This window comes from Gossypium arboreum, chromosome 2 (assembly GCF_025698485.1).
Source record: "Gossypium arboreum isolate Shixiya-1 chromosome 2, ASM2569848v2, whole genome shotgun sequence".
Taxonomy (NCBI): domain Eukaryota; kingdom Viridiplantae; phylum Streptophyta; class Magnoliopsida; order Malvales; family Malvaceae; genus Gossypium; species Gossypium arboreum.
In genome coordinates, this window is record NC_069071.1 from 22,343,948 (window position 1) to 22,368,879 (window position 24,932).

The 24,932-nt window shown below is 31.9% G+C and overlaps 2 protein-coding genes across 4 annotated transcripts; both read right to left on the bottom strand.

Moving 5' to 3' along the window:
- Positions 1-283: 283 nt before the first annotated feature.
- Positions 284-2,774, bottom strand: LOC108466625 (serine hydroxymethyltransferase 3, chloroplastic-like). Of its 3 annotated transcripts, XM_017767011.2 has the most exons (5): positions 2,313-2,768; positions 1,742-1,858; positions 1,467-1,641; positions 1,216-1,373; positions 284-693 (listed from the first exon to the last, which is right to left on the bottom strand). In XM_017767011.2, coding segments are annotated over exons 2-5 (393 nt in total). In that variant the 5' UTR covers positions 1,801-1,858; positions 2,313-2,768; the 3' UTR covers positions 284-692. The 3 variants fall into 3 exon arrangements, with proteins under 3 accessions (XP_017622500.1, XP_017622501.1, XP_017622499.1); XM_017767012.2 differs by lacking the exon at positions 1,216-1,373 and having other exon boundaries at positions 2,313-2,774; XM_017767010.2 differs by lacking the exon at positions 284-693 and having other exon boundaries at positions 1,041-1,373; positions 2,313-2,767.
- Positions 2,775-3,496: 722 nt separating this feature from the next.
- On the bottom strand, positions 3,497-7,498 carry LOC108460948 (katanin p60 ATPase-containing subunit A1). Its single transcript, NM_001330019.1, is given in 7 exon segments — positions 3,497-3,778; positions 4,421-4,508; positions 4,616-4,774; positions 5,071-5,315; positions 6,102-6,299; positions 6,564-7,032; positions 7,377-7,498. Coding segments are annotated over 7 exon segments (1,563 nt in total).
- Positions 7,499-24,932: the final 17,434 nt, after the last annotated feature.

Sequence of the window (24,932 nt, forward strand, 5' to 3'; positions counted from 1 at the left end):
AATAATTTACTTTTCCGGTGTTTGGATGAATCATCAAAAATATTTTCGATGTTTGACAAATTTTCTGAAAATATTTCATAAAAGCTGCTTTTAAATTAAACAAATATATTTAAGAATTTATTATCTTTTGTTGTTTAATTGAGTTTATTATTATTATTATTATTATATATATATATATTAATAAATTTATATTTTAAATTGTTTTATATATATTGCAATGATTTATTTAAAATAAATAAATCAAATTAAATATATAATAATTCTCAATTATTAAGCTAGAATATTAACCAAAGTCAAATAAATTATTTCTAATTGTGTTATAAAAAATAAAAAACAAGGGTTGAATAATTATATATTAGCTTCCAAACCACAATTAATACTAAAATTAATAATATTATCCAAATTATACTAGAAAGAAGGATCGCATGCACACACACAAAGAAGTTCCTCTGCTGAGCCAACCTCCTGTCGAGGTTTGAACAGCTCAGAGCCACGAATGGCAGCTCTCCATGAACGGGAAACAAGCTCCAACTTAGGATATAGGTAGAAGGGAGCTCTTGCTAGGCATCTAAGGGCAACAGCATCTGGAAGACCTTCAATTAATCCAGACATACTAACCAAGGTTTCATCGAATCCAATAATTCTTCACTGACAAATTTTTACTATGTCAACCTCAGCAGTGGAATATGCAATCTGAAAGAGCAAATTTATAACTTGTATGTAAGAACCAAATCAATAGTTTTGGACTTCAGAAGTAATGCATTAATCAATGTCCAGTTAGATCATAATTTAAATAGTCATTATATTTGTGTTCAGTAGCATTTGCAGCACAATTAGCATCGATTATTTCTTTTAAGGGGGATTAGCATCAATGACATCATCGAAAATCCTGCTGTTAATCAATGTTATACCAAACAAAAAAGAAGTAGCAATCATATGTAAGATGAAGGTGAAACAAAACCATACAACAATATACGTAAGATGAAGGTGAAACAAAACCATACATCAAATCTAAAAATTTTCCTATAAACAAGAAAAAGTGCTCCATAAGACACTGAAATTATATTGAAATCACTATGAAAGAAATTAACCACCAAAGCATCAGTAACTCTTCACATATTTTGTAGTAAAAATAGATTTTCTTTTTCTTTTTCATAATCAACAAGGCCTGTTCCATATTTCTATCATATTGAATCAACCACCAAGCAAACATACCAACTACTAAAACTCAGTAAGTCAAACAATGAGGAATAACTTGTGGATTCATCAAGTCGATAAGGCATTGATTCGAAATAGATTGATGTGCTAGATACTCGTCTTTTAGGAGTCATAAATCCATGTGACAACTGTCCTCCATGAGGTAAGTCCAGACCCTATACCAGTTATATTAAGAAATCATTGATTTGAGAACCGTCTAGCAGAAAAACACTAATTTACGGTAGCTAAAACAGGCAGAAGAATATTACCATTATTCGATCATGTGGATTAAGAATAGCTGTATAAACCTCAAAGTTTGCCGGAGAACCAGGCAACGATTGAACATTAATGCCCCACTTCTTTTCATCCAAATGAAATGCTGCCAAAGCCCTCTTCTGGCAAAGTATTTCAAGTTCATCAATGTACTCATTGCCACCATAGTACCTGTAATAAACAAAAAGATCATCGGCTGCAATCAATTAAATCAAAGCCAAAAACAAAATTAAATCTCTTTTCACTTTGGTCAATTATACATAGTATATACCTTTTACCAAGTAGTCCTTCGGAATACTTGTTTTTGAGGCATGACCCGACTGCCTCCATCGCAGCACGGGATGTAAAATTCTTAAAGGCTATAAGCTCAAGGCCATCAATTTGCCCCCTTAAAACACACAATAACAGAAGCCTCTCAGTTTACAAATTATAGAACCATAAATTTCCGTTATCAACATCCACAAGATAGTCAAGCAATTAACATTGCTTCTCACAGAAATGCAAAGTGTTAAGCAACTAGCAATTCTAATTTCAAAACACTGCAATTAGTAAAAAACCTAAACTGAAATTTCTTCATCCAAACTTGTATCAGGTAGTACTAAGCACAACAAAACGGTTTTTCTCAAATCTTTAATCTATAATAACAACCACACAAACACTGAAAAAAAAAGGAAGGCAGCTTCAAATCCGAATCAAATTCACAGTAAACTAAAACAACAAAAAGAATCAAAGAAGAATAAAAACAGATTAAGTGAGCCTTTCGAAGTGAAACAAATCTAAACAAGTTAAAAAGAAAAAAAAAAAAAAAGAAGAAGAAGATTAAAACGAGTTAAGATTATCACCTTGGCTGTCTCGGAGTGATTCAAATCAAAATTCTAGGGTTCAATTTTCAGTGAAATGGAAAAGATGGATATAGATGGGGAGGGTGACTCCAAGTATATATGCCGACTGGTGGTGCAGTAACCATTGTGTTGAGAGTTCTTGGCTTCTTTTCCTGAAGATGTCTTACCGAAATAAAAACGGCAAGACATTTTCTCAAATTAAAGGCCTCATTTCCCGTGTTAAGGTAATTCATTTTACGTTAGGAAATTCTTTTCAGCCGAACAAACGACTGAAAACCTTTTCCGAAAAATGATTTTATGGCAAACAAATAGAGTCTTAATTTTTACAAATTTATAATATGTTATATAAGAATATGATGAGTTTATAAGAAAATGATGAAATTATAAGAAAAAAAAGAACTTCTCTTCGTTTTTTCTTGTTGTGGCGTAAGATTGATGTAAGGATGAAAATATTTATCCATCTTTTCTAAATATTATCTAATAAATAAAATATTTAACCTTAATGGTTTAAATTCAATGGCTAATATTAAATCTCAATTTCCCACCAAATCTAATGGTTAAAAACTATGCCAACACTTATTCATAATTCATGATTATCCATTCTCATCTTTTTGTCCCAATTCAGTTTTTAGTAATTATTCACTTTTGATAAAATTGTACTTCTAGTCCTTCCACTTTTGGTAACTATTCACTTCTGGTAAAATCTCTGCAATTCATTTTTTAGTAATTATTCACTTTATAGGAAAAGTGAATAGCTTGCCACTTTACTAAAAAATGAACCATCTACATGTAAATGTAAAATGGCAAGCTCCACATTGAATGTAGATGGTTCATCTAGAGGAAACCACGATAAAAGATAGTTACTCTACTGAAGTAACATTCTGATGAAATACAAATTCTAAGTACTTAATAGCGAAATTTACTTTTCCAAGTAAGAAGTCAAAAAATTCAGTGACCAAGTTACATATAAACCCTGATAAATGCAGATTTTGATTAAATGCACAGTGATAAAATGGTGAACCTAGGTCAGATTACAGGTACAACTAACAACAATGTTCCAACCTCCATACAATCAGCCACAAACAAAATGCCGGGAAATATAATAAGAATGAAACACCCTTTCAATGAAACATATCAGGAAAGCAGACAATATTACCATCCCCTTACAGGTTTCCGGTTTTGCGTTATGCTGATCCAAATTCGGTAAACCATTTTTCATGCTTCTCAATATCGGCTTGTGAAACACTTCTCTGGACCTTTGCCAAGGCTTCTTCAAAGTCGCACATAGCAACAGGATCCTTTGAAATCTCATCTTTGGACATGTTCTTAATCTCGTCACGTGTCTTACCAGCTATTTTCCGCCTCATGCCATTTAAGGAAGCATCGCGACAAACATTTGTGAGATCATCCCCACTATACCCTTCAGTACGACGAGCCACTTCATCAATATCCACATCATCAGCCACCTGCCACATTACCACAAGTACAATAAATGGCAGACAAACTCAATTTCATATCAGGCATAGTATGCTAGCCATTGACCAATGTTTTCTCAGGACCATTTGCAAGGAAACAAGAGCAAGTTTCAGAAGATTTTTTTGGATCGGTAACTATTGATCCAAGCACTAAATCTTTCAGTAAAACACACACACAAAACTGCATTGGTGCAGGGTCCATGGCTAAATAAATTATAATACACCCATGTCTGACACAAATCTGTCCATCTGATGAGAGCAAAACTTGATAGCCAAGTAGTTTCTTCTTTATGGTGACAAAGGTGGCTGTTGAGAGAGATATGATCTACCTATCATAAAATTCTATAAACATTTCAAATCATCTATAGTTTTCAAATGATTCATGTGTATACTTCTATTTGGCTTCCAAAAGAAATATACTAAGCTGCATCATCGCCATTATGCTACCAGGGCTAAAAATTTTCATTTTACTGACTCATCACATAAATAATAAATTAAAGTTCAAGAAAAACAAAGCATCAATGAAACAAATCAAATGTGGCATGGAAAAACAAACAAACAAACAAAGAAGATAACCATATTATAAAGCCTTAAGAATCATAAGACTAATCATAGATTAGTGAGAATATTTACCTCAACTGTTTTTAGATTGATCCGAATGAGCTCCTTACGACTCTCAAAATTGGGCAGAGGAATATATATTCGCTTTTCCAGTCGCCTCCTACATTCCATGAAGAACAATTAGAAACAACAAATGTAAACTAGTAACTTAATCATAAGATCCGTCAAACTTATGGAGTAGGTGCAAATAAAAGAAACAGGACCAACCTGAGTGCCTCATCTATGTCCCATGGGAAGTTAGTTGCAGCCAAAACCATCACTATCTTGCGGCTGCCATCTTCATTTGTACCAGTATTATTTACACCATCTACCTGAACAAGCAGTTCAGATTTTACCCTTCTAGATGACTCATGCTCCCCAGAAGCCCTAAACCATAAAAAAAAATGCAATCAAAGTCAAGAGCAAAAGCCTTGCAACAAAGGGAGGGAGGGAGGGAGGGAGGGAGAGAGAGATGCACAAATGAAGAAGAAGAAGAAAACAAGAGCATGTCTATCCATGTAAATTTCCAAGTAAAACATTAAAATACTGGCACATACAGTCTCCCATCAAGCTAGACTATATGCACAAAAATTTACATTCAGAACACCAAGAACAAAAGAAAGCCAACTGCCAAGGTAGATCCCGGATAACAGCCAAAGCACAGAAACAAGCAGCAAACTTACCCACGGGCATTGCAAAGAGAGTCAATCTCATCAATAAAAATTGTACTAGGAGCATAAGCTCTTGCAAGATCAAACAAGCACCGGACCATACGCTCACTCTCACCACGCCACTTTGAGGCTAATGTAGCAGAAGAAACATTGAAAAATGTTGTCCCACATTCAGTGGCAACTGCTTTAGCTAGAAGAGTTTTGCCAGTACCAGGAGGTCCAAACATAAGAACGCCTTTCCATGGTCTCCTAATACCCTAAAGACAAACAAGAAAATAACTCAACCTGTCTATCAGTATATGCCAGAATAGACACATTTAGAAGTGGGAGAAAAAATATATGCAGAAAAGTTAATTCTGTAATTTTCTAGAAATTTCAAAACAAAAATTACTCCATCTTAATGATTTTGGTCAATTTCTATAGAAAGTCCTTGTACCATGTGTCTTTCTTTCTGGATTTAGTCTCTTTTTCGAAATAAACACTTTCAATCCTGAGGCCAAATTTTTTTCCGATTAATTCTGTCAAATAATTAGATATGGCTTATTTCTATTAAACATGCAATGTCATGACAGTTGGATAATTTTTTGCACATTTAGAAAAAGACAAAAATTGAGAAAAAGGTAATATTTGTCCAAATTTTGCCAAGGTATAGCATGTTTAAAAATAAAGTCACATTAAATTATCTGACAATACTAAAAGAAAAAAAGTTGGCCTCAAGACTAACAATGCACATTTCGAAAACTATATGGACTAGAAATTATGAAATCATAATAGAGGGCCTAGATATGGCAAAAATGTATGGTACAAGAACCTTCTATACAAATTGACCAATGATTTTCCGTAGTCATTAAATTGTATAGAGAAAACTAAACTTAAATTAACATCATTATATCCCTTTATTTAATGCAAACTCAAGGCAATGAAATCAGAAGAAATAACATAAAAATCATATTATATGAAAGAAATGAGAATCAATCTGGCTCTATTATATGTCCTCTACTAAATAATACTTAATGATAATTCAGCTGCAACAGAGCAAGTACTTGAAAATATTCAGGCATCCATAAAGGAAGAACAACAGCCTCCTCTAAAAGTCTTTTTGCTTCAGTCAGACCAGCAACATCATCCCACCGTACTCCAGGCGTGGTTTCTAAAACATCCCTTTCTAGCATTGCCGCCAAATCTGGATCAGGTCCCTCATACTGGGACCTCTTAGATTTTCCATCTTCAGCATCACCATTCTGAGAAATTGCAAAAGCAAATTGATTGCCAAAAAATTAAGAACATCAAATTAAAGTAGTTTGACTTTGAAATAGCAAAATTGTTCTTGTCCCTATTACTACTATCTGGAGTTGTATTAAAGCAGCTTCATATATTAACAGCAAATTTGGCACATGCATTACATTTTGAACCTAAACATGTTAAGCTTTATACTGAAATCTCAACTTCAAAGACAGTAATAAGTTAAAGTTAACTGGCGAAGCATATTGTCAACCAGAACTTACTGCCGAATCTCCTTTTGTAGATTTCCCTGAGCCAGTACCCTTCTTTCCAGTGGTAGATGCTCTGGCCCCTGTGTTAGTTCTACTTGAACCACCTGCCTTTGCACCTCGTCCAGTTGTACCTGTTCTGGTATTGCCACGACCCCAAGCCCCATCTTGTGGAGATTTCCTCGTGCCCACTTGACCAGCCCTAGCAGGTCTTCTACTTGAAGTGTCCCGACTTGGAGGCCTCCACACATCAGGATCATCCACTGGGGCACCTGATGAAGTTGGATACTCATCTAGTGGTTGGAATACGAAAGATGACTTAGCATGAATCGGTGGCGAAGAAGGACGCCGCCCATTAGGAGCTTCCTTAAATGACCTTCTCTCAGCATCCAATTGCTTCACAACTTCTGTCTCCTCTGATAGTGCTTTCTTTACATTCATCCATTTTGCACGAATTAGCGGGTCATCAAGACTGGTTAGATGCCTAAATGCATAACAAAAGATCAACAAATTTTGCAAATTAGCTCAAACAATAGTTAAAAATAATGCATATTTGACCAAAAAATCTGGAACAATTAAGCACATTGTGACCCAATAAAATAAGATATCAAGCAAACTCAGCTGATAAAGCTAACATTTTTCTTTTGCGTTTTTCCCCACGCACTTCAAAATTATTTTAAGAAAATAACTATTAATGTAACTAACTTAATTGTGAATCAAAACTGCATAATAAATCGAAAATTTACGCCGAAAAAAAAGGAAAAGAAAAAGAATGAGTGGCTGAAATTCCAGAAAATAAGAGAAAAATGAAAAGAGGAAGGAAATTACTTGTTGATCTGAGCAATGGCGCCATCAAAGAATATAATGGAAGTGTCGTAGAGGCCTTCGAGAGCGTATTCTTGAGCCAATTTCAAGTGCTCTTGCAGTCCAGCTAGCGAATTTCCAACCATTTCGAATTCACCATGAAAATCCAAAAACAGCAAACCTCACAAATTCTAGGGTTCTAAATTTGAAGAAGAAAAATCTTTTTTTTTTTTTCCGGCTTTGAGTTGTCGAATGGATATGGTGGTGTATTCACGGCGACGTTTGAACTTTAAACAGGAAGGGGGAGACTGAGGTAGGAAGGAGTGAAATTACGTTTGAACCCTTAATGTACGAAATTACATTTGAGCCTTTTGATATTTTGAGGGCGTTTTAGGCCGTTGGTTATGGTGGACCCAATAACGGAACTTACATTCAAGGTGGGGCACAAAAGCAAAAGGCTTGTTAATTGCTTTAATTTTTAGGAAGACAACATAAGGGATGACTGCCAGTCGTGTAGTTATAATGTTCGAATTTATATATCTACGGGTATTTGTTTTTATTAAATTATATAATAAAAATTTGAAGGTTAAAATATGTTTTAAATTTTATATATTTAATATATTTAGAAATTAATTTTTAATTTTAGATTTTAAAATTTAGAATTAAAATTTTATATTAAATTTTTGATGTTACATTTTAAATTTTAAAAATTCGTTGATATTCACTTAACAATATTGAAAGTATTAATTAGAATTTTTCTTTTTTAAGAATATCCATTTGAAATTATCATGGTAAAATATTTTTTATTGGTATAGTATTTTAAGAAAAATTCATGTTAACATGTTGATTGTATTAACTATTTAAATTAACTAATAACATTCTCAAAGTAGATAGACCAAATTATGCTAAAAGTTAAAAGTATATATATTAAATCTCAAGTTTCAACATAGTTTAAGGGCCAAAATTGAAATTTAACCATTAACTTATAATATCAACCAAAAAAAAAATGAGAAACCACAATTAGTAAAATTCTCAGGGTATCCATATTATGTATAACTACGTAATGTTTTAATTAAAAGTTGGGTTTGAGATAATTACTAAATATAATTATTGTTCTTTTATCTCGATAATGTTTTTATTATTCAACAATGTTGGTAAACAACCTCTGCATTTTATATCAAGATATGTCTATTTATAACATAAATACTAAAAGACCTAAAACAAATTACTCAATTTAAACTTATCTTTGGCATTATTGTTTGAACCACATAAGTGAGGAACACATCTTCAAGCTCCATAAAAAAAAAAAAGAAGATTTTTTTAATATACTTGTTTTTGAACAATTTGAAGTATGTGTATCTTACTTATTAGGTAAAATGATTAAAGCTTCTTTTACTGAAAAAATTGAGTGAACTAGTGATTTATTGGGTTTAATACATAGTAATTTATGTTGGCTAATGAATACACAGGCCGAAGGTGGTTTTCAATATTTTATTACTTTTACTGATGACTCCAGTAGATATGAGTATATTTTTCTCATGCGCCATAAATTTGAAGCCCTTGAAAAGTTCAAAATGAAGTAAAAATCAACTAGACAAAAATATCAAGGCATTTCATTCGGATCGAGGTGGATAATATTTAAGCTTAGAGTTTAATGACCTTCTGAAGGAATGTGAGATTGTTTCACAATTTACTCCTCTTGGTACTTCACAATAGAATGGAGTTTTTAAGAGAAGAAATCGAACATTGTTAGACACAGTTCGATCAATGATGAATCATGTTGATCTTTTTATTTTCTTTTGGGGACATGCACTTGAGACAATTGTTTTCACATTAAATCTTGTTCTATCTAAATCAATTTAAAAGACACCACATAAGATGTGGACTAGGAAGCTTACTAGTATGTCTTTCATAAAGATTCAGGGTTATGAAACTTATGTTAAACGTCAAACGTCTACTAAGCTTGAACTCAAATATGAAAAATGCAATTTTGTAGGATATCCTAAAGAAAGTGCTTGTTGCTCAGACAAGTGTCTTTCTTGAAAGGGAACTTGTATTCAGAAAAGGAAGTGGGAGGAAGATTGAACTTGAAGAAATTTGAGAACCATAAATACCATTGAACCAAAGATAGAACAACAAGTTCCACAAGTTGTTGTGGAAACACAATCGCCCGGTAGCTCTTTAAAAGAACGCTATGCACTTGAAAGATATGGATTTCTCGTTACAATACAAGGCAATGTTCTACTTATAGATCAAAATGAGCCTAACACTTATTAAGAATCGGTAGCAAGCACACAATTTAAGAAATAGCACGAGACCATGAGGTTTGAAATGGATTCCATGTTTGTTAACCAAGTATGAACCTTGGTTGATGATCTACCACAATTCATTGTGGTAAATCAGAGTCTTTTCGACATTGAATGAGCTTGTTTTTGGACCATTTTATTAGTATTTCAATTAATTTTCCCATTTAGTAGTTTTAGTAAAATAAGAGTTTTTTTACACATATTTTGGTATTGTAACGACCCGTTGGGCCAATATGGGCCTAGGGTAGGACTGATGAGCCAATTTAGTGTGCAATACATCATTTTCAGGCCAAGGAACACTAGGGAGGACGTTGATGTCGTGACACTAGCATGCAGTGTTGCAACACCACATTTCAAAACAAGAAAAGACTCATTCGAAGTTCTATGTCGCAACACCAGTCCTGTGGTGTCGCGACACTACTATGACAGAGGCCAAAATATTGTTGATGGTGTTTTCGTTTGCACAATGTACTTTATTCAGTTTAATGGCTTGTATTTGACCTAATTAGGGTAGAAACAACTGTGTATATATAGTTATGTTTAGGCTTAGTTGAGGAGGTTGTTTTTAGGTTAGATTTTAGATATTTAATTTTAGTTACAATTTAGTTTTATTTTCTCTATGTAATTTTTATTCTTTTTTCAGACTTGGATTTGATTTAATTCCAAGCTTTCATTTCTTCAATAGTTCATAATTTTTTTTTGGTTTTCATTTGCAATCGATGCTATCTCGACAATTATTAAAGGGTTTTCAGTTTTTGAGCGCATCTAATATCGAAACAAATCAATCTTTTTTTCCCTTTTCTTTTGTTTAATATTTTCTTTGCATGTTTAATTAAAGTTAGGATTTTTTTTATTTAGATCCATGAGTAGCTAAATTCATTGAGTAAATTTCGACTATTAGCCTTATTTAATTATTTTTTATTATTTTCCTTGATTAATTTTTTGTTTGGTTATTCATACTATAATTTCGATTAATACTATTTAGCCATGACAGTGTAAAAAATAGTTTTTGGTTTGATTTGACCTCTTTTGGGTTCAATCATTGGAATACTTACTGAATTGTTCCATTGTAAAGTTATTATATTACAATTTGACCCGTATACTTGCGGGCACTGTTGTTCTATCTTCTATATTTTTATTATAGTATTTCCAGTCCAGATGTTTGCATGTCTGGTGGCGGTCAGTTGACCTACATGGATAGTAATGTACAACCATACCAGAGGTGGTTACTCACCAATTTTTTTTGCCAAATTTAGATTAAACCTTCACTCATATTTCCAAGTTTAAATCTATTCAGATCTTGCTTGTGATAGCTACATTTCATGATTATAAAATCTGACAGATAGATGTTAGAATAACTTTCCTTAATGGGAAACTGGAAGAGGATGTGTACATGACACAACCTGAAGGATTTGTTGATTCAAAGGATGCTGGAAAGATATGTAAGATACAAAAATCCGTATATGGAGAAGCAACCTTTACAAAGTTGGAATCTTCATTCTAATGATGTAATCAAAGAGTTAGGAAGTTGGAATCTTCAATCTAATGATGCAATCAAAGAGTTTGGTTTTTTAAAAAATGAAGATGAGCCTTATGATGACAAGAAAGTTAGTGAGAGTACTTTGTATTTTTTGGTACTATATATAGATGACATATTGATAATGGGAAATGACATACCTACTTTACAGTCCGTTAAGACTTTGTTAGGAAGTTGTTTTTCTATGAAGAACTTGGGTGAGACCATTTTCATATTATGAATTAAAATCTATAGAGATAGATCAAGATAACTCCTAGGTCTAAGATAAGGTACATACATAGATAAAATACTGAAAATGTTCAACATGGATGTGGTTAAAAGTTGGTATGTAATGTTAAGTTTCATGTTTTATGATCAACTTGTGATGAATGTGATAAAACTAATTAGGTATATCATATTGATTCTATTTTGTGAGATGATGATTTGCGCCATTTGAATTGTAAACATGATTTTGGTATTTGGTATCTTGAAATGGTAACTTGTCATTTGATGTCTTCCTTGGAGGTTTGTTGTTGAAATGGCTATTTTGTTTTGATAATCTTCTGGAATTTTGGTTGGAATATATTGGCATTAGAAAGTTTGGTATAAAAGTTTGATTATGGCATATGATATTTGGAATTTATTTGGTACATTTTTTAATAGGTTAATGTAGTGGTAAATGCATGTTTTGGTGTCTAAGAAATTGTAGGTGAATTGGCTTGTGTTTGAAGGTATTTTGGGCACACATGATCTGGGACACGGTCTGCCACACGACCATGTGTCCCATACAGTTGCATGACACGGCCATGTGGCCTCTTTGATTTTTTGTGCAGGTTTGTTCATGCGATCATAGAGAGTTACACGATTTGAGGACACAGTCGTGTGACCCAGATTTACAAGATCATAGAGAGTTACACGGCCATATTCTTGAGCCACACGGGCAGAGATCCGTTACATGGCCTGGCCACATGGCTGTGTGACCTATGTTTTCACTTTTTACTCAAATTTTTTTAAAAGCTTCATTTTAATCCAAAATTGTTCTCGATTTGTTTTAAATGTTCCATAAGCTCGAATTAGGTATAATGATTGCAAATGGATTATTTGGTTATTTTTTTTATTAAATTGTGAATGATGTTATCATTTATATTTGTAATATCTTATAGCTTAGACCGAGAATCGAACTAGGTATAGGATGTTATATTTGGTACTTATACTCAAAGTATCATAACTTTGCAAGTCAATAGCTAAAAAGTTACAGTGTCTAGCCAAAGTATCAGAACATAAGCTTATGTAACGATACTTTGTCCAATGTATCAGTTCATGGGGTATATGTATCTATACATAACCCTTGATTTTGTACCATTGCACTGTTTTGAGTATTTTGAACCCATCGAAGCTCGAAATTAACCTAGACATTTTCGATCACCTGTAAAATGTTTGTAAATGGTTTAAAAATGATTTTATCTAAATTTTATGGTTTTATTTAATTTCTTCAAAGTTTGATTACTTAAATAGTTGTTGAGATTTTCGCTATGTGTGTGCTCGGGTAGCATCTCCCATCCATACTAGATGTCGAGATGGGTGAGGGATGTTACATATTGAACAATTAGCTAATACATTGGATGAAATAATAATAGTAGGCTTTTACTATTGATTGATTATTTCGTTTCAGATTGCTTTGTTAAATTTTATTTGCTAGTTTTGGTATGAAAAAAATTTACTTTGGTAATTAGCATTATAATTAGTAATAGCTCTACCTAGGAGTGATTTTTTATACTACTTGCTACAATACGTATACTTTTGCGTATGATATTCGGCCAACAAATATATGTAATGTAACAGCCCAATTTAGACCCTAATGAAACGGTGGTTTTGGGACCACGAATTTGAGTCAGAAAAATATTTAAGAATTATTTTCTGTGTTTATTTTGTGTGAATTTATATTTGTGAAATTTTTGTAATTTAATTTTGTCGTTTAGGTGTCCGATTAAATAAAAGGACTTAATCGCGTAAATTGAAAAGTGGGTAGTTTATTTTGTAATGGGAGTGGTTATGATGAAATTAGCCCAATTTATATGGTGTGGGACGGTAATGGGTATGATATAAATGATTTTCTAATTCATTAACTAAGGTTATTTTTGTAAAATAATATATTATAACATATATAACATAAAACATAAAGTAAAGTTTACATACTTGTTTTTATTGTTCTTCATTGCGGAATATAAACTAAAATAAAAATAAAAGAAAGCAAGTTAGGGTTCAGCCTATTTGGAGCTCAATCAAGGTTCGTTTTCTTGTCGGTTTTTGATAATTTCTACGTTTTTGAAATCGTTGCTTCGAGTACTACAAAACCCAAGCTTTAATTTTTGATTTTGATGAATATTTTGAGTTGTGCCATTGTTGATAGCTTGTTATTTTTGTTGTTTGATGACGAAAAATGAAAGATATGTTTTAGATTAACATATTTTGTATTAGAGTTTTTGATGATTTTGAGTAAATAGGACTTAATTGCAAAAATAATAATTTGAGGGACTAAAATGTGAAATTGATAAAATATGTGGACTTGTATGAGCATGGGTGCTATTCGGCCTAACTTGGGTGTTGTGAAATTTTTTGTATTTTTTGTTTTGTGCAATAGGGACTAAATTGTAAAAATTGTAAATGTTAGGGGTAAAATGGTAATTTTTCCATTTATGTGTTTTTGGACTAAATTGAATGAAAATATGTTTGAATGAGCTTAATTTGAATATGTTTAGATCAAGAAATAAAGAAATCGGACTTAGATCGGGGAAAAACGAAAGTCGTAGACTAGCTGCCCGATTCCGTTTTGTATCGTTCAAGGTAAGTTTATAAACAAATAAATAGTTTATTGGTAATTTAATATTATATTTATGTGCTGTTATGAAATGTTAGAATTTAAATATACTATGGTCGAATATGATTAAATGTGGCTACTACACTTCTGAATTTGATTCGACCGAGATACGTCGTCCGAAAGCCCCTATGAACCTTAGGAATAGCTAGGATACGTATTCATGATATGGGATTCCGATATATGTGTGCAAGTAAGTCCATGGAATCGACTTTTGATTCCAATATGTGTTTACGAGTAAGACCCTATCTGGGACAGTGGCATCGATATGTGGTCACATGTAAGACCACGTCTGGGATGTTGGCATTGTACGATTTATGTGATTATCCGAGTGTCCTATCCAATTCGGAATGGTTCATCGGGCAAAGGTAATTGTGTTCGGATAGTATAATATGAGCTAAATGGTCAGGTATGAGTTAACTTGATATCTATTTAAGATAAGGTAAGATAGTATTATTGTTATGAGCTATAAATAATGTATAATGCAAATGAAGAATTCATGGATAATGATATGTGTATTCGGCTTGTGAATGATTAATTTGTGTAACATTGAAATGTTATTCAATATATGTATATAAGATTTGTATATTCGGTTACTTAAGTATTATATATATGGGATATTAATAGTTGACTTTTAAGTTGCATAAAAGAATAAATGGATGTGTGGATATTATGATTATTGGATTTGGGAAATTGATTTGTGTTGCATTAAACGATTGTACATGTATTCGGCTTAGGTGGCTAATGTTGTTAATGCAATTCGTATATTTAATATGAGTTAATTATGATAATGAGTTGTTTGTTTGCTTATGACTTACTAAGCCGCGGTAGCTTACTCTGTGTATTATGTTACTATGTTTTATAGATTTTTGGAAGTCAACTACAAGCTCGGGGATTTGTCAGCCAAGTTCATCACACTGTCTACTGCTTTGGTTCCTTTAAGCTGAACTTAAATTATGGCATGTATAGGCTGGTCTTGGGGTAGTTATTCTGGAAATGAATGTATATTAGCCATGCAAAAATGGCTTAACTACCTTGCTTAAAATCTGTTAAGTTTAGTTATGGTTTGTGTTCATTTTGATAATAATATTAAGTGCTATGGTTGAATGTTTTTGGTGATATGTATTTTGTACGTTGAAGTTGATTTGTGGCGGGATGTATTTTGAATGATTTGGCCTTGACAAATTGGTAAGTATAAAATATATTTGATATGTTACCTTGGTTGAAATACTACGGTATTGACTTGTACTGATAGTAATAACTTCTTTGGTTGGCAATTTTATTCGGTTAAATGGTAGCTAGAAATGTTGATTATGAATGAATATTATTTCGGTATATATATATATATATATATATATATATATATATATTCATGTTAAGTGTGGCAGCTCATGATGTAAAAGGACGAGTTGTTATGTGGTCTTGGATTAAACTCATGTTAAGATTATATTCATGTTATAGAATGTTTAATAAGTTGTTATGTGTCTCGGCTATACAAAGTATAAAGGTTGTAAAATGAACCAAGTTCATAACCTACTAGTTAAATGACAAGTAAGATATATGTATAAGATGTATTCGGTAATTCCTTACGGCTTGGAACAATGATATGTACTTATTATAATTTGTTTATCATAGTAAAAGACAAGTGTTAATTTGATTAGATATGCCTTGTTAGTTGAGCTTATATATGTAAAAGTATGAATGCACTTACGCTGTGGTTGTTATATGAATAAAGTATAATAATATTTATTATTATTTTTCGGTTTGTTTTGAGAGTACATACACATGTGTCATGCATATATAATTTGTAAAATAGGCTTAGTTGATTAAAATAAATAGGAGTACATGTGGAGTATGTATTGATATTAAAATGGTTATTTTATAAATAACTTATATATATATATATTTAAAATATTTGTATACTGATGTGCATTTACTAAGTTTTTAACTTAAGTTTAAATGATAGAATTGTTATTATTTAAATGTTTAATGTGTTATTATTGATTATTTATGAAATTAATTACGCCATAATTGTTAAGAGGCATAATATCTTGTAATATGACTTAAGTGGTTAAACCTGCACTTGTATAAAATTATTAAATAAAAGCTATAATTTTTATTATAGCATTCGATTATAATTAAGGTGATTAATCTGTGATTTGTAAATGTAACATGTGTATATTTAATTAGTTTTATGCCCTTCTTATATATATGATAAGGCCTGTGATAATATGTGAATGTTCGGAACTGTGTGTATGTTCAGTGATGCCTTGTGACCCTAGTCCGGCGATGGATACAGGTTAGGAGTGTAACATGTAACTTCAAATTAAGGGTTCATTTTTTATTGATAAAATATTTTCCGTAAAATATTTTCATTGTTTTACAATGTTTGTTTGGTGAAAAATGAATTCCCAAAGGAAAACATTCTCTAAAACTCGGGTAAAACCAGTGCATTCTTAAGGAAAACGTCTTACTGATTTTTATCCCGTAAGATATTCTCTCTACTCCTCTTCACTCTCAACACTGACTTGAATAATAGTCGTTCTCCCTTCCTCGTCGTCTTTGTCTGTCAACCTTCACCTCTCCTCCTCATCTCTGTCCGTTGGCCTCACCTAATCATCTATGTCAGTTGGTTGTCGTCCTTACCAAGTTTTCCTTTCTTGTCTGCATTTGAAGAAACCCCAAAAACTAAAAAAAAAAAAAGAAATCTTTCTAGTCCTATAAAAGTATATCACTATCTTCTTCTTATCAAGGTTTTGCATTCAACTTATTTTTTTTATAGAAATGAAATCTATCTACTTCATTCGAAAAGGGTCTATTTATTTTTAAGTGAGTTTTTTTTCTTATAGTTTTTTTTTTACTTTGTGCTAAATTGATCTACGTAAATCAACTAAAGTAAATGATTGCCAATATATTTTTTACAACTCCCTTCTTTCTATTGTTAGTGCTTTTGGGTGGCGTTTGGGTCGGTTTGGTTGCTTTGATCCACTTAGCTAGTTTCTTATTCAGTTTATTGATATTTGCTTCTATTATCTTTGTTCCAAATCTCTCTATTGGTGTACTAAATTTTTGTGTATTGAATAAGTTTTGCATTTTATCTTAAAACCTAAAGGGCTTAGGATTGAGTATAAAGAAAATAAAGATTAAGCAACTGGTTACTGAGTTGAAAGTACAGTTTCTCATTATCCTAGAGTCCAAGATTGAAAATTATGTTGATTGGTTAATTAATAGTTTATGGCCCTTTGGTAATTGAGAATTGATTAGTTAATCTTCAAATGGCAATTTTGGAAGTCTTATTATTATTTGGGATTCTTTTGTGTTTTGTAAGGATTGAGTTCAACTTAGAAAGTGTTTGATAAAATGCTTCATTGATGAAAATAAATAGGCCTTTTGAATTTTGGTATTTTTGATGATTTTTTCTTATAGGGTGTTTTTGTAATGCCCTCAACCCAACCTGATACACTAAGTTCAGATCTCAAGTGTCACTAAACAATTCAAAATGTTTAACAAAAATAATTTTCATTTTTGTCGTTTAATTTTTAAACTTATTATTAGAAATTCTAAAAGAAAACTTAACATTTGAAAATTTCGAACAAAATATGTGATGAATAGCTTATTACACTAGTATTGATACAAAACTTCACAAGTTGGAAACTAATTCATGACAGACTCATAGGCATATCCAAAATTACACCACAAATCCATTGTATGCATAACAACCTACTTGCCACCAACTTGGCATACTCTTGGCGTTGTCCTTCTAGGTGGAGCCTTTTCTCAACAAACCTGAAAAGAGATAACAACCTTGTAAGTACAAGAGTACTTAGTGAGCTCATTAACTATACCTTAATGGAGGCTTTGCAGTCTCGTAGAAATTGCTATGAGTGAACTATTACTCTGTCTCATTTACTTCGACGGATACCATACAGTCTTATCATTTCTTTATAAACTAGTTTTCATACCCTTATCTACCTAATCTTTCATATCTTGTTAACTAAGGAATCCTTCCAATCATTCCATAAATCTCTTGTCCCATAATACATTCTTAACAAAATATACCTTTAGAAACCACTTCCTATAATCCATAACTTAACCCATGTTCTTCTCTCAACCAATTGCTTACTGGCATTGTCTTAGGTGGATACATACACAAAATTTCCTACTATTGGTTCACACTCAGATATACCCCGATCTAGTTTTGTACACATATCCATATTGATAATTCACAGCTTATAACAGATGAGCTCTATATCATGCTATTACAGAATCTCATAATTCAAATAGTAATGACTCAGATTCAGAATGAACTTCGAAGAAAGTGTGATATTCCTTATTTTTCATACTTACAGATCACCATAACAAATACCTTTCCTGACATACATATACATATCTCTTTTTCATGAAAAACCCTTAAAACTTCATTCAACTCTTATTCCAGAGCATATAAATACCTTATCTTGGTTACATTTATTATAGAACTACAAGAACTTACTTATATCTTACCATAGAGACAGACACCAAATTCATAACTTACCAGATATTTTTGATAGTTCACGCCACATAGACTTAGCAGAATACACCATACAGAAAATTAGATAGAACACACCATTAAGGTGATCCATCAGAATTTGCCACCAAGGCATCTATTTTTAGAGTTCGTCACAAAGGCTATTCTTAACTTATGGATTTTGTAATGACCCGATAGTTACGGGTATCGGAAAGTGTATTTTTGGGTCTCCTTTTTCATAAAATGGACTCGTAAATATTTTTAATAAATATTTATGAAATTAGTTGTGAGGTTAATTAGGTTTTGACTAGGTGAATTTGGTTGAATTAAGGATAACTAGGTGTAATGATTAAATTGAATAAATGATGAAAATTTAATTATAGATTAAAGAAAAAGTAAAGGGGCTAATTAAGTAATTAAACCTATAATTTACAAGTATTTGGTAGTATTAGTGACATGTGTAATATTTATATACATATACTTGTAATAATTATATATTTACTTATAATTTAAGTAAATATTATTATATTATTATATTAAATTATTATATAAAACATAAAGTAAATAAAATAATAAACAAAGTAAATAAAAGAAAGAAAAAGGTTAGAAAAGAAGAATAAGAAGAACGAATAGAGAAGAGAAAAGGAGAAAGAAAAGAAAAAGAAAAATTAGGGTTTGAAGGTTCAAAGTTCAATTGGTAAGTCAAATTAGTCTATTTTCTTGTAATTTTTATGTTTTTAGAGTCCTAGAGTTAAATACTACTTAATCTATGTTGAAATTTTAGAAAATATTGAATTTTTAGATGTTGTGCCTGTTGAATAATTTAAGTATTTGAGACTAATTTGATAGAATTTTAAGTTTGAAATGAAAAGGGATTGAATTGTAAAATAAATGATAAATTTTGAATAATAGAGACTAAATTGTGAAAATTTCAAAATTTAGGGATTTAAATGAAATTACAGAGTTGAATTTAGTCTAAAGTGGAAATTGAATGAAAATATGAAATTAATTTTGAAGAAATAAAGTTAGTCTCGGTTTAGGGACTTAATTGGAATTTAGGCAAAAGTTGGGTACAAATTGAAATATTCAATGTGAAATTGTATTGTATTGATGAATTTCAATTGTTTCAATTCCGTAGTTAACGTTGTGCCTGGAGCCTCGGCTAAGAAGGGAAAAGAAAAAGTCAATGAAGAGTAGCTCGAAAATTACGGTTTGTATTTCTATAATTCGAATCTATTATTATTATTTGTTATGATTTGATTAAATGTTATGGTAAGTATATAAGATGAGTGTTATTATCTTGATATTGAATTGAGATTATGTGAATGTGTGTGATTGGTGTGGATTTTGATTGTAATTAAATTGAGAAATTGAAAACCCTATTAACTGTATCGGGCTGAGTCGATATAGATGGCATGCCATAAGATTGGAAGAGTTCAGGGATACTTCGACTTCGAGTCTGTAACAGACCAGTTTAGACCCTAGTCAGAACAGTGGTTTCAAGACCACAAATTTGAGTCAAAAAATATTTTAATATTATTTTTTGTGTTTACAACATGCTATGTGATATGTATGAAATTTTTATCATTTGTGTGCTCGATTTTATAAAAAAGACTTAATCGCGTAAAGTGTAAAAGTTGAATTCTATAAGTTAAATACATTAAATGACTATAGATTTTAATTGTTTGAGTACTTGAATGGTAATTATATCATTTAAGCGTTAGTGGACATTTATGGGAGTTGGTATTGTTGAAATTTGTTTTAAATTAAAAGGTTAATATTGTAAATTGTGAATAAAGTGTATTAAAATAAAGAAAACATAATGGAAGCATGCAAAAACATTTGTTTCAGTCGAATGGTGAAGAAGAAGAAGCCATTTTAGAGTTTTAGGGTTCGACCTTTTAAATCTTGATTAAGGTATGTTCTTTGCTTGGTTTTTGATAATTTTTACATTTTTGAGATCGTTGCTTGTGTTCTAACTAGCCCATGCCTTAATTTATGAATTTTTCTATGATTTTGTGAAATTCCATTGATGAGTATTTGAGCTATTGAATGCTTGATGATGAAATATGAAATTTTGATGATAGATTAACAAGTTTTATTAAGTGATTTTTGATAAAAATGTGTATTAAGGACTAAATTAAGAAATTTGTAAATTGATGGGTTAAAATGTGAAATAAATTGAATTAATGGGCTGTTAGGACCCGAGGTGAATTCGGCCTAACATGGGCATAGTTAAATTTTGAGTATTTTGTGTTGTTTTGAAATAGTGATTAAATTGTGAAAATGTGAAATGTTAAGGGCTAAAATGCAAAATGTCCAAATTATGTATTTTTGGATGAAATTGAATGAATATGTTATTAAACAAGCCAAATTTGTATTGAATTAGATCAATAAATGAGGAAATCAGATTTGGATCGGGGAAAGTAAAAAATTATCGAATAGTCGCTCCAGTCCGTTCGTGTCCGTACGAGGTAAGTTCATAAGTAAATAAATGTTGTTAAATTGAAATGTATGTGCTGAATTGAGTTGTAAAGAAATATATATATGTTGCTGAATTGAATTGAGCTTTGGAAAATCTTTTCAAGCATGGATTGATTGAATATGTGAAATTAAAGAAGTTCCGATAATGTGACAACATCTGAAAAGCCCTGTACGAACCATAGGAATAGTAAGATACATATGTCATGGCATAGGATTCCGATATATGTTATCGTGTAAGACCACGTCTAGGATGTTGGCATCGATTTGTGATTTACGTGTAAGACCATGTTTAGGACATTGACATTGTATATGACTTCGTGTAAAACCCTGTCTGGGATAGTGGCATCGATATTTGATTACATGTAAGACCACGTCTGGGACGCTAGCATTGTATGAGCTTATGAGCTATCTGAGTATCCTTATTGATTCCGAACGGTTTAACGGACATTCCAAGAAATGAATAACTATGTGAAATAGTATCTGATTCAGGTACGTGTGATTTATTTATGAAATTCAGAAATGAAAGGTGAGTATGTTTCATATGATCATACATAAAATATATTACAACGAATGATATGAATGTATACAAATGAATGAGGTGTTATATACGCTCATTATATGAAATTGTGGTCCTCTGTTTCGGACATAAGAATTATGAAACATGAAACATGGTTTTGATGTATGATTATTTGGTTCAAAAATTTGAATGAATAATGAAATTAAAATGGTTGATTTGGAGTATGCTTTGTGTATAATATATGATTAGTAAAATAAAGTTGATCTTGGTTGACTATATGATTCATGTACGCGAATTTGGTTTATGTGATAAGGGAATTATGATGTTTGAGTTTGGAAGTGTTTATAAAAAAGGGATATAACTTTATATATGATTTGTAATAAATGACCATGGTTTGGTTGGCGATGTAAGGAATATTGGCGAGCTTGATTTATATGATTGAGCTAACGGTTGTTATTTAAATTTGAAAGCATAGTTATATGTTCATTGATAAATAAGATAAATAGAGTTAATTAATTTGGACGTATGAATTTATGAGTATGATAATCTATATATGTGGTTGAGATTTGCTAAATTTGACTTGATTAAATTGAATTATAAATATTATTGAGACGATTTATTTGCTTATGGTTTACTAAGCTTTCTAAGCTTACTGTGTGTGTTTTTCCTATATTTATAGAGTTTCGGTGACTTGATCGGGTTGAAAGTCGTTGGAGATCTCATCACACTATCGAGTTATCGCTTTGGTAGATAAAAGCTTTGAGTTTTTGGTTATTTGGCATGTATAGGCTAGTTTCGATATAGTTCATTTTGATTTGTATATATAGCCATGCGAAAATGGCTTGTTAATGTTGTGTATATTCGGGCATGGTATAAGTTCATTTTGGAAAGTATATTTCATGGTATGTATGTATGGCATCTTGGTTACATGTTTGGTTGAGTAATGATTTAGTTATGGATTTGGTATAATCTTGGTATGAGGTTGATATGGTAATTTGAGATGTTGATCACATACTAGTGAACGAATTTGGCATTTGATTTTTGGTATATTTTGGTATAGAAAGTGAATATGAAATTAATTTATTGACATATGTTTGGAGTTGAATTTGGCTGAAAATGTTGCTTATATGATGCTTGATTATGAACTTGTAGGGATGACCATTAAGGGTGGCAAATTGGCTTTGTAAATAGCCTCTTTTTATTTTTACCCACACGGGTAGAGATACGAGAGTGTGTCTCAACCGTGTGCGACACACAGTCATGTTATATGGCCGTACGTCCTCTGGGGTAGTCTAACAATTTAAAGTTAATTTTAAGCACGGCCTAGACACACGGGCGTGTGTTTAGCCATGTAACCCAAGTCACACACGGGCGTGTCTGGTGGCCGTGTGTGGCACACAGCCTTGGCACACGTGCGTGTGTGGCTATTTCGAATGGTAAACGGGCTAGACACACGGGCGTGTGTTTAGCCATGTGACCCAAGTCAGTTTCGACCACGGCCAAGACACACGAGCATTCCTCCGGCCGTGTGGTTTAAGTTAGTATGTATGCCCTATTTTGCCATGTCTCAAACACATGAGCATGTCTAATACCGTGTAAGGCACACGGCCTGTTCACACGGGCATTTGACCTCTATAACTTTGAAAAATTGTTAAGTTTATGAGAAATTTTGTATGTGCTCGATTTAGTCCCGACCCCTTCCTAAAGCATGTTTAAGGTTTTGATGACCTAAGAATGGGACTTTGTGGTGAAGTTTGACTATGATGCTATGACGTGTGGATGATAATTGTGAATTGATTATTAAATGTTTCGATATGTTTGGTAATGCCTCATAACCCTAGTCCGGAGACGGAGACGGATACGGGTTAGGGCTGTTACAGAGTCGATGAGACACTGGGTGTCACATTATTACTTCAGATAAATTCAATGAGGTATTGGGTACCAATTTACTTCAACAAGGCCAATGAGACACTGGGTGTCAATTTATTACTTCGAATTATCCGATGAGGCACTGGATACCAAATTGGTGTGTTTTGGTTGGATCCATGTATCCGTCCAAGTTCGAGTCGTGTTAATAGGGGTAATTAAATGAAATGATATTATGATTGGAAATGGAAAGTGTTGAATGTGAGATGCAAATGAGATACATGGATTGGTGGATCGTATTATGAAAAGCTATCTGGGATAGCAAAAGATAAGAATTTAATGTGTTATAGATGCATATTTATGAATTGATTAATTGCACAATTGTGGTTATTGTATGACTTAATATGGATGTTATATAAATTTACCTTTAAGCATTTGGATTATAGAGATATCACTAAGTTCATACTCAACGTACGGTTTGTTTTCCGTGCGGAGGTTAGGTGTTAAAGTTGATAGTTGATTCGGTATCCACAACAATCCCGATCTCAAAATATGGTGATGTATATTTCTTTTTTGGTAATGGCATGTACCTAGGATGTTTTAAGTTGTCATTTTGGGAAAATGAATGTAAATGATAATATAAAATGATAATGGTAAATGATAATATAAGATGATAATGGTTGCTTATATGTATGTATGTTATATTAAGGCTTAATATGGAATGTATGAGTAAATGTTTAAGTGACTATGATATAAACATATTTGGGTTGAAAATTGACATGATTTTAAATTGGCTTGAATGAAGTCTTATTGGATTTTTTTGGTTGATGTATGTAATGTACCTATGAGGGTACGTTGGTTAGGTTATTAGGTTAATTATTTTAACATGTTTTAGATGTATTTGAATGAGGCTATTTTAACATGTTTTAGATGTATTTGATTTGAAAGGTCCAGTACTGCTCTCTAAACTTGTTTCGACGACGAATAAGGGTTAGAGGGTGTTACAGATTTGCTTAAATGTACATTACATAAAGTTTGCCAATCATCGTCCTAGGACACATAGATAAACCCATTGGGTAATCACCATTTCTTATTTCTTTTCAGAGGGTGCCATGACCATGGGCTTTCCTTCAAAGTTCATATCAGTGATGACATCATGAACTAACTAAAATACAACAAAGGCAAGCGCACCTATCAAATGATAGTATAGCTATGGTGAGTCGGGAATATCATATCCACGAGGACTAAAAGTACTAGTAATTACTATCTTTTTATTATTTAGACGAATAAAGTGAAGCGATTTATTTTAACCTAATCTTAACTAACCTAATTACTAAGACGAAATAGAGAATAAAGTGGGGAAATATTTGAAAAAAACCAATGAGAGAGATAAAGTCTAGGAAAGAATCCACCTAGACTTTACTTATTATTCTAAATTTGAATTAAACGATTTATTCACTTGTTGTAATCCGTAGAAATCCCTAAATTATATTAATATCTCTTTTGAGA